The sequence below is a fragment of the Schistocerca serialis genome, chromosome 5, assembly GCF_023864345.2.
Source record: "Schistocerca serialis cubense isolate TAMUIC-IGC-003099 chromosome 5, iqSchSeri2.2, whole genome shotgun sequence".
Taxonomy (NCBI): domain Eukaryota; kingdom Metazoa; phylum Arthropoda; class Insecta; order Orthoptera; family Acrididae; genus Schistocerca; species Schistocerca serialis.
The window spans coordinates 416,367,878-416,383,213 of NC_064642.1; the positions used below are offsets into that span (position 1 = coordinate 416,367,878).

A 15,336-nucleotide genomic window follows, 5' to 3' on the forward strand; every position below is an offset into this window, starting at 1 on the left:
GCAGATCATGGTTGGAGGGATAGTGAACTGACTCAGGCAGGGTTCAGTATTGGTCTTTGGTTGAGTCTGATTGGTAGGGTGGTGGCAAGAAAGCGTTTCCACAGTAGGGACCAGAAGAAAGCGAGAAGATCTTTAACAAGTCCTGTATGACTGAATTTTGGAGTGGGGTAAAAGGTGAGGCCTGTGGAAAGGACTGATACTTATACGGGGCTAAGGCTTTTGCAGGAAAGGTGCATGACTGTGTTTTGGGTCTGTTCAGGTTCTGGATTGTGTATGGTGATTGGAGGGAGTTTATGAGGGAGGGGTACATGTAGTAGGTCTGTGAGACAGGGTTTGTCAGCTATGAGGGGATGCGGGGGAGGTTTGGACGTTGTTGTAGAGATAGGAATTGAACAGGGTGGAGAGTTTTTTGAGGTGGCATTGCACATGTTGCTCTAGTTCCTGGAGGGCAAGAGTTCCAGCGTGTGATATGGGATCCAGGAATTTGGGATTGCATTGCAGGAGAACTTTGCGGATGGGGAGGAGTTACTGCAAGGAGATTTTGGCCTGATTGATATGGTTTTGCTGGACTATGTTAGTGAGTGTTAAGGACTGGCAGAATCTGAACTGATGGAGATCATTACAGAAGGAAGGGTGGCAGCACGAGGTGGGTAATTTGATGGTAAGGTCTTTTTGGGGTATTCCATGAGCCAAGCAACAACACAGAAACAGTGCATGGGATTGGATTCTGGCTAAGGATAAGGAAACTTTTCTGTATTGACGCAGATAGAAGGAGCAAGAATCCATGGTTGAGGATAAAAATATGTAGAAATATGTAAATAATGTAGAAATATGTCCAAAAAATAGCAAAAATACTACCAAAGACATGGGAAAAATCACGAAAAGGATGAAACAGGTGAAATACGGGGAAACAAGAGGAAATCTAAGTGAGTAGGCCGATAGTGAAATGCAAAAGCCAGCTGAAATTGGTGTGAGTACACAATGAGATCAAAGAAAAAATAAATAAAAAGATTGCAATGTGGGCTGCAGATCTGTGGGGGGATAAATTGGGGAAGGGGAGCGGCAGATGTGACTAGATTAGTTAAAGTTAGCACATACAAACTGGAAGAGATAGGAGAAGGAGTGGGGGGTGGAGGGGTGGGGGGGTGGGGGTGTGGGAAGGGGTTGGTAGGTCGAGATGAAGTTCATGTGGCACAGGAAGGTATGAGAAATAACACATGAAAATATGTGAGAGTGATGCAGGAGAAGTGATCAATTTGAAGCCATAGGATTAATGATATCGACAAGAGTAATGTGGGACATGAACATGCTGCACCAACAATCAGTACAGTTTTGTAGCCATCTGTTGTGCACGGACGAGATGGTTGACACATTGTGGCTCGTAATTAGAGCATGCAGTGCAGTTTGCATGGCAATAAGAGAAACACATGGGCCCCCTGACACCGATTATAGTAATGCATTAGAAAATAGTAACAAAGGAGAACAGCACTGGGTTAAGGGATGGAAGAAAAATGTATTGTTTGATTTTACAAAAACAATTGATATTAAAAGTCTGGGCCCTCGATGATTTCAACCTCCCATTTTGCATCCATGTTTGGTAAATTCTGAACTATAACACAGTACTTTGGTTACTATATTTCTTCCTGAATCAGATGACATTTCCCACTAATTGATTATGCCACTAATTAAGATTTTGAATAATTTATTGTTATATCAAATTATTTTCAAAGTGAATGTCATAACCACAACTGTGACATTACCACAGTGGAATCATAACAGGTTTCGGTATACTTTTATAATCTAGTAACATTCAACATTTTTTATAAACCAGATAACAGTTTAGTCTTATAGCCCATTCAAAACAGCAAAATCTAACCCAAATGACTTTAAAAACATTATGTAGTTTCTGAAACACAGTATGTTCTTACATCAGTCTTTCAACAATCCACACTACCCAAAGTCTCCAGTCCAGTTTCAGATATGAAATGCGTAATGTCTATGTTGAAAGAGGTCCCATTGCACATCTGTTGGCAGCCCTCTCTTTAAAGCATCTATCTGTGTGAGCTCACCAAAGGGTTTACTCAAATGTACAAGTTTCTTCAATTGATTTTTACAAAACTGTTTCATAGTCCCCCGTGTTTCCCTAGAATTTGGTCCACTTAGGAACTCGCTCTTTATCCTGGCTTGTTCAGTTTCAGCCCAGAACCATTTTAAGAACTCAATTTCAAATTCTGCATAAGACATGTCCATAGAAAAATTTTGATTGGTCCATGACAAAGATACCCCCTCCAAAAATTTTTTTACAAACTTAATTTTGAAACTTTCACTTATATTGGGCAAGAAGTTGTCTCTACAACTCTGCAGAAAGTCGACAGGATGCAAACTACACTTATTAGAAAAGTTTTTAACTGGAATATTGGATAATAAGGTACATGTGTTCATAGAAAAAGTTTTGTTGGCTACATCATTGCTAAATATTTCAAACTTCTTGTTCAACTCTGATACTGTACTTTTTAGTTCACTAAAATTTTTCTTAGTTTCAGTCTCGTGGAGTTTTACTGCGTTACTGACTGTTTCCACTTTATCATTCGCAACAGCTAGTTTCGAATCTACTCTATTTTCAAGATCTGCCACCATAGTTTTCACATATACAAAAACTGTATCTATTTGACTATTAACATTAACAAAACACTTTGCATTTTTCTCTCTGTCTGAGACCAATTCATTTTTTACAGATTGAATTTTGTTACTCAGACTAGATTTTACTTCTCCCACTTTAGATTCTACTGCCAAAATCTTTCTTTCTGCCCTGCTAAGTTTCTTGTCTATCTTGGCTATATCGTTGCGAAGTTTACTACCCCACAGTAAGACATTGTCAATTTTTTTGTTCATCGCTCCCTCGAGATGCGATACTTTCTGATTTATGACCCAAAAGCTTTTAAGACAGGCATGTGAGAAACTTAGAAGAGGGCAAATTTGCAGTGCCTGAGTTAAAATTTTTGGGACATGTCATAACGAAAAAGGAATTTTGGCAGATCCAGACAAAATTAAAGCTATTGCAGAGTTGCCTATACCCTGTAACATAAAACAACAGAAATCATTTTATGGGCTATGTGACTTCTACAGAAAATTTGAAAGTAAATAAAGCTTAAACACACCCTGTCTAAGTAACGTGTTAAAGGAGGACACTGTTTGGATATGGAGTAATGATTGTCAAGAGGCTTTCAGCAGAATAAAAAAAGGAACTGAATAACCAGAACCTGTTACACGGACCAGATTTCAATTTACCTTTCTGTTTACATACTGACAGTAGTGATTATGGGCTAGGTGCTGAATTATTTCAAGAAAAAGAAGTCAATGTGGAGACAGTTCATTCTACAATCACATTTGCAAGCAGAATGTCACTGAAGTATGAAAAGAACTATACAGTCACAGAAAGAGAGTTATTAGCCACGCAGTGGTCATTTTCAAAATTCAGGACCTTTTACTTGAACATAAGATAATAGTGTACTCCGATCATAAAGCCTTGAGCTATTTACAGGAATGCAAGCTCTATTATGATAGACTTACAAGATGGGCATTGTATTTACAACAATTCAACTTTGAAATTAATTATATTAAAGGCACTGACAGCATAGTTGCAGATGCTCTATCAAGGCTACCGGTAGGAGGGGAAACAGAAATTTTTGATCAGAATGAAGAAAAACAGTTGAAAATGAGGTATATTAAAGGAGTCAGAGATAAAAACGTTGTTACATCATTGTGTGGTAAAATCAGGAGGAGCCAGAACTGATACAAATCGGAAATTAATAAAGAGCTGTTTAGGGAAAAAGAACTATGAAAAATTAGACAAGTACTGCAAGGTGTTTAAAGGTACTTTATTGAGGAGAACTGATGAAGACTCGGATAATTGGAATCTATGCTGGCCTGAGCTCCTGCACAACCTTCCAAGAAGTAGGAGTGCCCACTGCTACATTTTTGTCACGGTGGATGTATTTTCTAAACTAATCAAGTTGTATCCTGCCAGAAAAGTCACAGGCAAAGAGATAGTTACAAAAGTTGAAAAAGACTATTTCTTAAACGTTGGGAAACCAAAAGCAATCTCGTTGGATAATGGTTCTCAGTTTCTGTCAAAAGCTTGGAAAGCCTTTGTTGATAAATCGGGAATCAAACATGTTCAAATATCTGTACATAATCTGTCGTCAAACCCAGCTGAGAGGTATATGTGCAAGATTGGTCATTTATGTCATACATATTGCAGTCATAAACATCCTACATGGTACGACCATGTACGAGATTTTGAAGATGTCATGAACAGCTTGCAACACACTTCCACAGGATTTTCACCTTATGAAATTATGTTTCGTCTAAAACCAGACAACATTATCACTGTACTCGCAGAATTTCCACCATGCACAATGATGACTATGGGTGAACGTGAAGCCATACTCAAAGAAACCATGATAAAACAGGGGGAAATTAGAAAAAGACGACATGATGACAAGATCAAAGGAACCAAGTTTAAAGTTGGAGATTATGTTTTAGTAAAATCATATGAGAAATCAAAAATTCTAACTTCTGAAATAAAGAAATTCTTTGATTATACATGGGTCCATTCGAGATTGTAGAGCATCCACACCCTAATGCGTACCGGTTGGTGTATCCTAAATCCAGGAAAGTTCTCGGGCTAAGGAAATTTGTTTCATTGAAAATGTATAAACAAAAGAGGTAAGACTGTTCTGAGAAAGTTAAAAGGTGACTCAACAAAAGTTTTTCACTGGAAATTATGAAATGTTATGTATAAAAACTTACTGATTTTGATACAGTTCTGTGTCCTTGTTTATTATTTGTTTAAAATGAATTTGCTGTACGAAGTGTTTGCAAAGGATTTTCTCTGTGTAATATGTTTATCATGTTAGTTCTTGATATTTCTATATGTTTATGCAATTTAAATGATATTTGATAATTTGTGTAATTTTAGCTTGTGTAACCTTCTCACACCATACTCGTTGAGACATCATTTAAAATGCAAACCACTAATCAGCACTTCTTCTGACTCGGAACAATTAACAGTTTTTTCAAATTTTTTTATTCTTAAAGGCAGAGTTCTAATTACAACACACCTAAGTGGTTGGAATGTCCAACTATACTAGGGGAGAATCGTTTTTAGTAAACCACATGAATTACTGTATATTTGTTTCTCAGCCACTGCAAAGAATAGGCAGTAATATTTTTTTCTAATTTTGATATATACATGCCATTCTAAAACTTTCAAACATGATCCTATCCTTGCACTTTTACTGTGGTTATGAACCATTGTAACAGACTGACTGTAACTTTACTTTTGAAAACAATTTATTTTTTTGTTTATCCTTGGAGTAAGTATTATAGTTTGTGATAAGGCATTTTACACCCAATATGTTAATGCATTTGTATTACATGTTTATTGAATTTATTATTATTTAAAGGATCCTTTTTGGACCAATCCATACCTGTGTATCACAGACCCTGTAAACGTCTCCCACTGGATAAACATTACCAGAAGGATAAATATGTATCCTAACCATGTACTTACATATAAACATTATGTAACCAAAAGGTGATCCCTGTATGTGATTTTTAGATAAAATGGCACTATAATCAATGAAGCAATACAAACAGCTAAGCTGTGGAAATGGTCATGCTGCAGTACAAGCAGAAATCAGACCTATTAATGGAAGTCACCTAAGTGCAGATGGACAATGTGGGACATTACTGTGAGTAGTGAGAAAAGTGGTCAACAAAAGAAAGTAAAACAAACCAGTAGTTAAAAGTTACAATCTTTCAGTGGTTTAATGTGAAGTTCTACAGCATTATGGACTCTTCTAAGTGAAAATTGTGAATCTTCTTTTGTATTTCATTTACCTTACGATTAACAATTGTATGTTTTCCTTTACTTTGTGTAACACAATTTCAGTGTCATGCCAATCACTACGGGTGGAAAGTTAGCACAATTCTAAGAAAACAGTCCTATTAACAATTTTAATTTATTTAAAATCATATTCTTAGCAGTTCTATTATTCTGGTGTCAGAATTTTGTTCGCATGTTCATACTTACAAAATTCTTGGGGGGCTATTGTAATGGAACTGACATGTTGTTGTTGTTGTTGTTGTGGTCTTCAGTCCTGAGACTGGTTTGATGCAGCTCTCCATGCTACTCTATCCTGTGCAAGCTTCATCTCCCAGTACCTACTGCAACCTACATCCTTCTGAATCTGCTTGGTGTATTCATCTCTTGTTCTGCTCTCTACGATTTTTACCCTCCACGCTGCCCTCCAATACTAAATTTGTGATCCCTCGATGTCTCAAAATATGTCCTACGAACTGATCCCTTCTTCTAGTCAAGTTGTGCCACAAACTTCTCTTCTCCCAAATCCTATTCAACACCTCCTCACTAGTTATGTGATCTACCCATCTAATCTTCAGCATTCTTCTGTAGCACCACAGCTTCTATTCTCTTCTTGTCTACGTTTCACTTCCATACATGAATAGACTCCATACAAATACTTTCAGAAACGACTTCCTGATACTTAAATCTATACTCGATGTTAACAAATTTCTCTTCTTCAGAAACGCTTTCCTTCCCGTTGCCAGTCTGCATTTTATATCCTCTCTACTTCGACCATCATCAGTTATTTTGCTCCCCAAATAGCAAAACTCCTTTACTACTTTAAGTGTCTCATTTCCTAATCTAATATACTCAGCATCACCCGACTTAATTCGACTACATTCCATTATCCTCGTTTTGCTTTTGTTGATGTTCATCTTATATCCTCCTTTCAACACACTATCCATTCCATTCAACTGCTCTTCCAAGTCCTTTGCTGTCTCTGACAGAATTACAATGTCATCGGCGAACCTCAAAGTTTTTATTTCTTCTCCATGGATTTTAATACCTACTCTGAATTTTTCTTTTGTTTCCTTCACTGCTTGCTCAATATGCAGATTGAATAACATCGGGGAGAGGCTACAACCCTGTCTCACTCCCTTCCCAACCACTGCTTCCCTTTCATGCCCCTTAACTCTTATAACTGCCATTTGGTTTCTATACAAATTGTAAATAGCCTTTCGCTCCCTATATTTTACCCCTTCCACCTTCAGAATTTGAAAGAGAGTATTCCAGTCAACATTGTCAAAAGCTTTCTCTAAGTCTACAAATGCTAGAAATGTAGGTTTGCCTTTCCTTAATCTAGCTTCTAAGGTAAGTCGTAGGGTCAGTATTGCCTCACGTGTTCCAATATTTCTATGGAATCCAAACTGATCTTCCCCGAGGTCGGCTTCCACTAGTTTTTCCATTCGTCTGTAAAGAATTCACGTTAGTATTTTGCAGCAGTGACTTATCAAACTGATAGTTCGGTAATTTTCACATCTGTCAACACCTGCTTTCTTTGGGATTGGAATTATTATATTCCTCTTGAAGTCTGAGGGTATTTCACCTGTCTCATACATTTTGCTCACCAGATGGTAGAGTTTTGTCAGGACTGGCTCTCCCAAGGCCGTCAGTAGTTCTAATGGAATGTTGTCTACTCCCAGGGCCTTGTTTCGACTCAGGTCTTTCAGTGCTCTGTCAAACTCTTCACACAGTATCATATCTCCCATTTCATCTTCATCTACATCCTCTTCCATTTCCATAATATTGTCCTCAAGTACATCGCCCTTGTATAGACCCTCTATATACTCCTTCCACCTTTCTGCTCTCCCTTCTTTGCTTAGAACTGGGTTTCCATTTGAGCTCTTAATGTTCATACAAGTGGTTCTCTTTTCTCCAAAGGTCTCTTTAATTTTCCTGTAGGCAGTATCTATCTTACCCCTAGTGAGATAAGCCTCTACATCCTTACATTTATCCTCTAGCCATCCCTGCTTAGCCATTTTGCACTTCCTGTCGATCTCATTTTTGAGACGTTTGTATTCTTTTTTGCCTGCTTCATTTACTACATTTTTATATTTTCTCCTTTCATCAACTAAATTCAATATTTCTTCTGTTACCCAAGGATTTCTACTAGCCCTCGTCTTTTTACCTACTTGATCCTCTGCTGCCTTCACTACTTCATCCCTCAAAGCTACCCATTCTTCTTCTACTGTATTTCTTTCCCCCATTCCTGCCATTTGTTCCCTTACGCTCTCCCTGAAACTCTGTACAACTTCTGGTTTAGTCAGTTTATCCAGATCCCATCTCCTTAAATTCCCACCTTTTGGCAGTTTCTTCAGTTTTAATCTACAGTTCATAGCCAATAGATTGTGGTCAGAGTCCACATCTGCCCCTGGAAATGTCTTACAATTTAAAACCTGGATCCTAAATCTCTGTCTTACCATTATATAATCTATCTGAAATCTGTCAGTATCTCCAGGCTTCTTCCATGTATACAACCTTCTTTTATGATTCTTGAACCAAGTGTTAGCTATGATTAAGTTGTGCTCTGTGCAAAATTTTACCAGGCAGCTTCCTCTTTCATTTCTTAGCCCCAATCCATATTCACCTACTACGTTTCCTTCTCTCCCTTTTCCTACTGACGAATTCCAGTCACCCATGACTATTAAATTTTCGTCTCCCTTCACTATCGGATTAATTTCTATTATTTCCTCATATATTTCTTCAATTTCTTCGTCATCTGCAGAGCTAGTTGGCATATAAACTTGTACTACCATAGCAGGCGTGGGCTTTGTGTCTATCTTGGCCACAATAATGCATTCACTATGTTGTTTGTAGTAGCTTACCCGCATTCCTATTTTTTTATTAATTATTAAACCTACTCCTGCATTACCCCTATTTGACTTTTGTATTTATAACCCTGTATTCGCCTGACCAAAAGTCTTGTTCCTCCTGCCACCGAACTTCACTAATTCCCACTATATCTAACTTTAGCCTATCCATTTCCCTTTATAAATTTTCTGACCTACCTACCCGATTAAGGGATCTGACATTCCACACTCCGATCTGTAGAACACCAGTTTTCTTTCTCCTGATAACGACGTCCTCTTGAGTCGTCCCCACCCGGAGATCCGAATGGGGGACTATTTTACCTCCGGAATATTTTACCCAAGAGGATGCCATCATCATTAACCATACAGTAAAGCTGCAAGTCCCCTGGGAAAAATTACGGCTGTAGTTTCCCCTTGCTTTCAACCATTCGCAGTACCAGCACAGCAAGGCTGTTTTGGTTAGTGTTACAAGGCCAGATCACTCAATCATCCAGACTGTTGCCCCTGCAACTACTGAAAAGGCTGCTGCCCCTCTTCAGGAACCACACGTTTGTCTGGCCTCTCAACAGGTACCCCTCCGTTGTGGTTGCACCTACGGTACGGCTATCTGTATCGCTGAGGCACGCAAGCCTCCCCACCAACGGCAAGGTCCATTGTTCATTGGGGAACTGACATATAGACCTCATTTTGTTATATTATACACTAAAGTTGTATTAAAAAGCATTTGCTTAATATAATTCTAGGTTAGGTGTTGCGATCAATAATCAATATTGAAATTGTATTTTCTTTGCAGCTTATGACTGTGATCTTTGGTCTACAACGGGTTTTCGGCCACTTGAGTTTTGGCCGTGGTTGAGCGTAGTTGTTTTCAAGTTTGGGCAATAAATATGTGTTTTTGTTACAAATAAACTGTGGAATACTGTGTCATGATTTTGTTAGTCCAGTGATAATTAAAAACATGCACCCTTTTCTTGGAGCCAGAGCAGCAAAGGAATCATCGCCTAGACAACAAGACGCCACATGGACAATGCAGACTCAGCAGCATCAACAAAGGAGACATCATGGCCAGCTCTACAAAGTACTATACAGCCATTAGCCACACCATTATGGTGTCCTTATGGAGATAACTTTTTCAGCATAGTGGAGAGAGATCATGACAACTGCCTCAACACCTTACCTCCCATTCACATCATCTGCCCTTCCTCAGCCCGACATGCCACCTCCTGAACACTGACCTCTACCTCTGCGATGGCTCCATCCATACTTCTGTGCCTGCCAAGCTCACTAACCATCAACAGCACCTGCATTTTGACAGCTGTCATCCCTTCTACATCAAAAAATCACTTCCATATAGCCTGGCTACTTGTGGACAGAATATCAGCATATCTGCAATGATGAGAATGTCTTTGCACAGTATGCCTGATGGTCTGACAAAGTCCTTCACCGATAGGCACTACCACCGCGAATCTGGTGCACGAACAGATTTCTCATGCTATAGCCTCATTTACCCCTAATCCTCTCACCATTCCTAAGAAGCACCTGCATACGAGCACCTCCCTGACTAGAGCAATTTCTGCACAGCACTGTAGACGAGCGTGGCTGGCAAACAACTGTCCACTCAAATGAATGGTGACCACCGAACTGTGATCAATGTCAAGTTGACCAATCAGTAGTGGAACACATTGCTGAACACCATACGCTCAATTTCAATGGCTTCTTCACAAAATTTGCTATCTGGACTCTTGCTCCAACACCAACTTTCCTCTACTACGTAGATAGGAGTTATTCTTGTAACACATCTTTCGTTTCTGCAATCCTACTGGCAAAGGATTTATCTGAACACTAACGGGGTTTTTGTTCCTTCTTTTTCGCCTGTTGATGACTTGAAGCTTCTACTTATTTGGTAAGCTATTACTTTCACTCCTTAATTATTTACATTCTGCCAGAACTTTCTGTACCATATGAATAAACATCTTTGTCATTCTACAGTATACAATCATACACATTGTACATAATAATGAAAATTTTATGCCCAATGTCCAAGATGGATAATGTACTATCTCCAACATTTTTCTGAGCTGAACATCTCATTTACACATAGAGGACTTTAGAACTATTAGGTCCTTCCTCATGGATAAGACAGAGATTGGTTAGGGAAGAAGAGACTGGGCATGTCGCTCAGACATCAGGATGACAGGAACCAGCCTGTTATGAGGATGGGGAAAATAAAGATATGTTTAGTTTTGTTTTAATTTAGAATATTCTGGCATCCTTCTATTACCATTTGCTTCAGCCTCTTCCATTTTCGTAAAAGGATGTTTTTTGTGTTTGAGATGTTCTTCTCTTTTACTTTCTTCATGTTTGCATAATCACCTTTGTTAAATAATTGTTCCTTTTCTCTAAGTGTGCATAAGAATCATTTACTACGATACTAAAACACTTGCATAATTTAATCTGGTATCCCATCTTGTTCTTAAATATACTCTTAAAATCTACAATCCTTGTTTCCTGTCTGAAAAGGCTCTTTCTTTCTATCTAGCTTTGCATCCATTTCTACTCTGTACCTTAACATCTATGATCACTCGCAATTTGAAAGTGGTTTAGGACCGTCATATCCAGAATGATTTCTTTATTGTTTGACACAGCATAGACAATTTCATTTTTAATTCCATCTCTATCTGACAAGTCTACTTTTTATCTGAATATTTCTGGGAGAATTTTTAAAAGATAAACATGTCATACTCTACTGTCTTATGATTTGTGTGATATTGGTATCACGTATGAAGCTTCTCACTGGAAAATCATTCTTTAGTTTTTGTATTACTTTCACATTAAAATACACAAAGTATCATCTTGTACTGGGATTCAGGACACATACCAACACTTATTTCATAATTGAAAGACAAGTCTACAAATATATCAGTGGTAAGGAGATGGGCACCAAGATGGTTCTTTCTGGTCTGAATCGTTTCATGGGTAGCTTGGAGAAACTTCCCTGGGATTCAAATATCTTCACACTGTTGGCAAATTTTTATCATATGAAATGAACTTTAAGTTCTTGGAATCACTTAACTCATTTACAAACTGTCATGTTGACTTTCAAAGGTATAACCAAAGGCTGTCATTACACCAGCATAATACTCTTTAAATAAAGAGATATAAATATACCTGCAACAACATTTAAGGAAACACAGTACAATGATGAGTATCTAGGTGCAGGTCTACAATACATTACCTTTACAGAATCACAGTGTGTCACTTTATATCTAAAAACATAATAATTGAAGAACACACTAAATCATACCAAGAAGATCTCTATGCGGCCCCACATCCATAGCATTCCAGCTGAATGAATATTTTGAGGGCCAGAGTGTATATCCCTCATGATGCTTGCTTGTAAGAACAACATACCTGAAAATGAAAAATGAATAATTTCTTATTAACTGATTTCCCAAATTACAATTCAATTTTCTACGTCCAGACAGATACAAAGTTCAGTTCCTCTTTTGAAAAACACAAGTTATTGTTTAAAAGTAAAAGAAATAACTATCCCACTTAGTTAATTAAGAAAACAAATTTTAATACAAGTATCAACTGACAATAAAAGTCACAGTAGAATACAGCCCATGGAGAGACCAAATAAATAGGCAACATATATAATTCAAGTATTGAAATATAGACTTTTCTGACAAACTTGTGAACAAAAGATATGGAATCTGACGGATGCGTGTTATAGGAATAAAAAGGCCTGCTATCAATAATTACCTCATTAGCTCAATGTTTCATAGATAATTTGTACAGTAACGATTGAAATGATGTGGAAAGAGTCAGTTCACTAGATACATGTGAACAATTTGTTTGGATTAATTGCTCCATCCTGGGAGTTATAAAAATTTATACAATGACCCAATTTAATAAAAATGAGTGCATTTTTGTTTGAAACTACTCATGTTATTAGTGAACCATACTTACATTTGCAAACAAAGTAAACATATATGTCTTCTACATTGCACAAGCTACTTCCTTTTAATTAAAAACTCACTACAGAGTAGGAGGCAAAAGAAAAAATTAGAGATAAAATGAAAAATCTGTTTTCTACCTGTCAGACTTTTACGTTATCGGGAATACAATTAAAGACTTTTGTGGCTGCATGTTGTATACCTTTACAAGCCACTGAAACTTGATAATCAGTAATGATTGTCTTTTTTCTGCTAGTTCTGCAGCTGTGAACATCACTGTTCTCAAACTGCGATGGGTTATTTATGACAAATTTAATTAGCAATAAATACTTTGACACAAGTGATGAACTACCCAGGATCTTATTCCATGAGTCATTAATTGGTTTGGTGCCTTCTCGGCAAAGCCCTTGATGTTTGGTAAGTGCCCCACCGGCTGTTGATTTGCAGCATTTCCTGTAGTACTTTGCAATTTTCTTATTAGTATGCTGTTGTTTCTGTTAGCTTGGAATTTGTTACATGACTCTCTCAGTTTTCATTTTATGTGGTTTGTATTACTAATGCGGTAGGCTGACCCACACAACACCTTCCAAAGTTGATGGATATGACAGCAAAATAATAAGAAGAACCACAATACTGTGAAGTAGCTGTAGGATGTAGAATAGGGTAGCACCACAAATCAGGATGGCTGGACACGGGTTTGAACCACTGACCTCTCGAATTTGAGTCCAGTGTACTAGTCACTGCGCCACCTCTCTCGGTGCAGCACAACAGTCCAGCACTAGTAGAGTACCACTGCAATTGCAGGCAGCCTATAAAGTTCCAGTAAGCAAGTAAACCTGTGAGATAGCCATGGGTGTGCATACATAAAATAAGAGAGGCAGCTGAAATTCTGAAGCACCCTAGAGAGGACAGTTGAAGGCTCTCAAAATTTTGGTTGTCAGTAACCTTATTAAGACAAGCCATGTGCACTAGCTGGGATGCAAACTAACTGGACACTGCTGCAGCAGGTTAAACAAACAGCACAAGCGGAACTAATGTCATTTTTCTGCATGAAACTGCAGTTCCCACAAACTTGTCACCAATTTAGAACAGAATTTTAGGGCCAATAAAATCTCAGGAAATTGAAGTCTGTGGTCTCACGACACCATTAGGAATGCAATACATTGAAACATCTATCTCCTCTACTACCTCCTCCTCTTCCTAGCTACACCAGTTGTGACGAAGCAAGCTGAGATAGTTTTACTTACCCTCTTGTTTTGCCATCTGCCTCCTTAAATTCATTTTTTCAATTCTCAACTAATAACCATTAACATATGAATATAATCTGCATTCACATGAAAGAGAAAGGTTGGCCCTCAGTTTTAAAGAATATAACAACATATCTAATTTTGTGCTTAGCTTTATGTATCTAATTGATTTTATAATTTATTTCAATTGTTTTGTAACTTAAATTCTACTGTTGATGTATAAACAAATTTAAATTCTGTACTAATTATAAACATTTGGGGGAACAACTAATAGTAATTTTAAAGGGTCTATTTGGATCTATTCGAAAACATGTTAGCCCAAAAGTTTTGTCAAAAGTATTGTTTGTATAACGATACTTGTTAATTTCATGATTTAAACAAATAATTTGGCCTAACTCTTGTAGTGGAAGAAATTGTTAAAAAGATGGAATTTTTTGATGTATTCAGTTAATTTAATGAGTTAAGTTTTAATTGTAATTTCTATAAATTAAACTTCAAAAAATGTGTAGTTTCAGCACCTATTATTGTGAGGATATATAAGGGCCCAATTTTTGGTCACAAGACAGTCAGTCCACGGCCGAGTTTCAGACTAGGAACTTGTGTTGGTTAGAATGACAACAATGCATCGACTTAACAGTCAAATATGTGTTACACCAATAGGCCATGTGTTAAACCAATGACAGTGTCTGCTCCATATGTACCTGATTATTCTTCAAGAACTGTGAACTTTGTTGTTAGGTTTTACTGCTCACAGATGTTCAACAGGAAATTATTGTAGCAGTATGTGGATGTTCACCTGCAACCTATTAATGAGGCTTATCAAAAGTCAAACAATAGTGCTCTGGCCGTATAAATGTGTTTATGGGGGGTTGTGAATAGTGACAGTAAAACACCGTGAAACGCAACTGTGCGTCTATCAGCTACCACATTTACAGTAGACAGTAGTTGCAGTTCCACCCCCTATATTTTCAGTCAGTACGTCGACACTGAGGGTAACGATCAACGAAGATATAAAGCAGGCAGAACTGTCACACAGTATACACCATGAGGAAAGTCACTGCAATGCATCTGAAATGTTGGTTGTTTCAGTATTCTGGTACTTTTATGTATTTTATAAGATGATGCAACAGATACCCAGAGGGAAATTACTGAGATTGACATCTGCCACAGAAACCTACATATGTATATATTCTTTGCATGTCTCATAATTTGTAAATTCTCATAATTTATATACTCCCTCTACCTTTTGGTTTTGACATATAATGTTGAAAATATTACGTGCTACAGAGTTATGAAATTAAGCATTTGATGTGGTTTTCATTTACAATACCATAAATATTTCAGATGCAATCCATATCTGAAAGAATCTTTCACAGCAAGCCAATTTTTTC

The 15,336-nt window shown here is 37.5% G+C and overlaps 1 protein-coding gene across 1 annotated transcript in view; it reads right to left on the reverse strand.

The window, feature by feature from the left end:
* LOC126481272 (alpha-L-fucosidase-like) overlaps positions 1–15,336 on the reverse strand; it is a 114,222-nt gene that overhangs the window by 62,171 nt on the left and 36,715 nt on the right. The window contains exon 3 of the mRNA XM_050104897.1: positions 12,044–12,150. Coding sequence (XP_049960854.1) covers positions 12,044–12,150 — 107 coding nt within the window. The remainder of the gene's footprint in view (positions 1–12,043; positions 12,151–15,336) is intronic.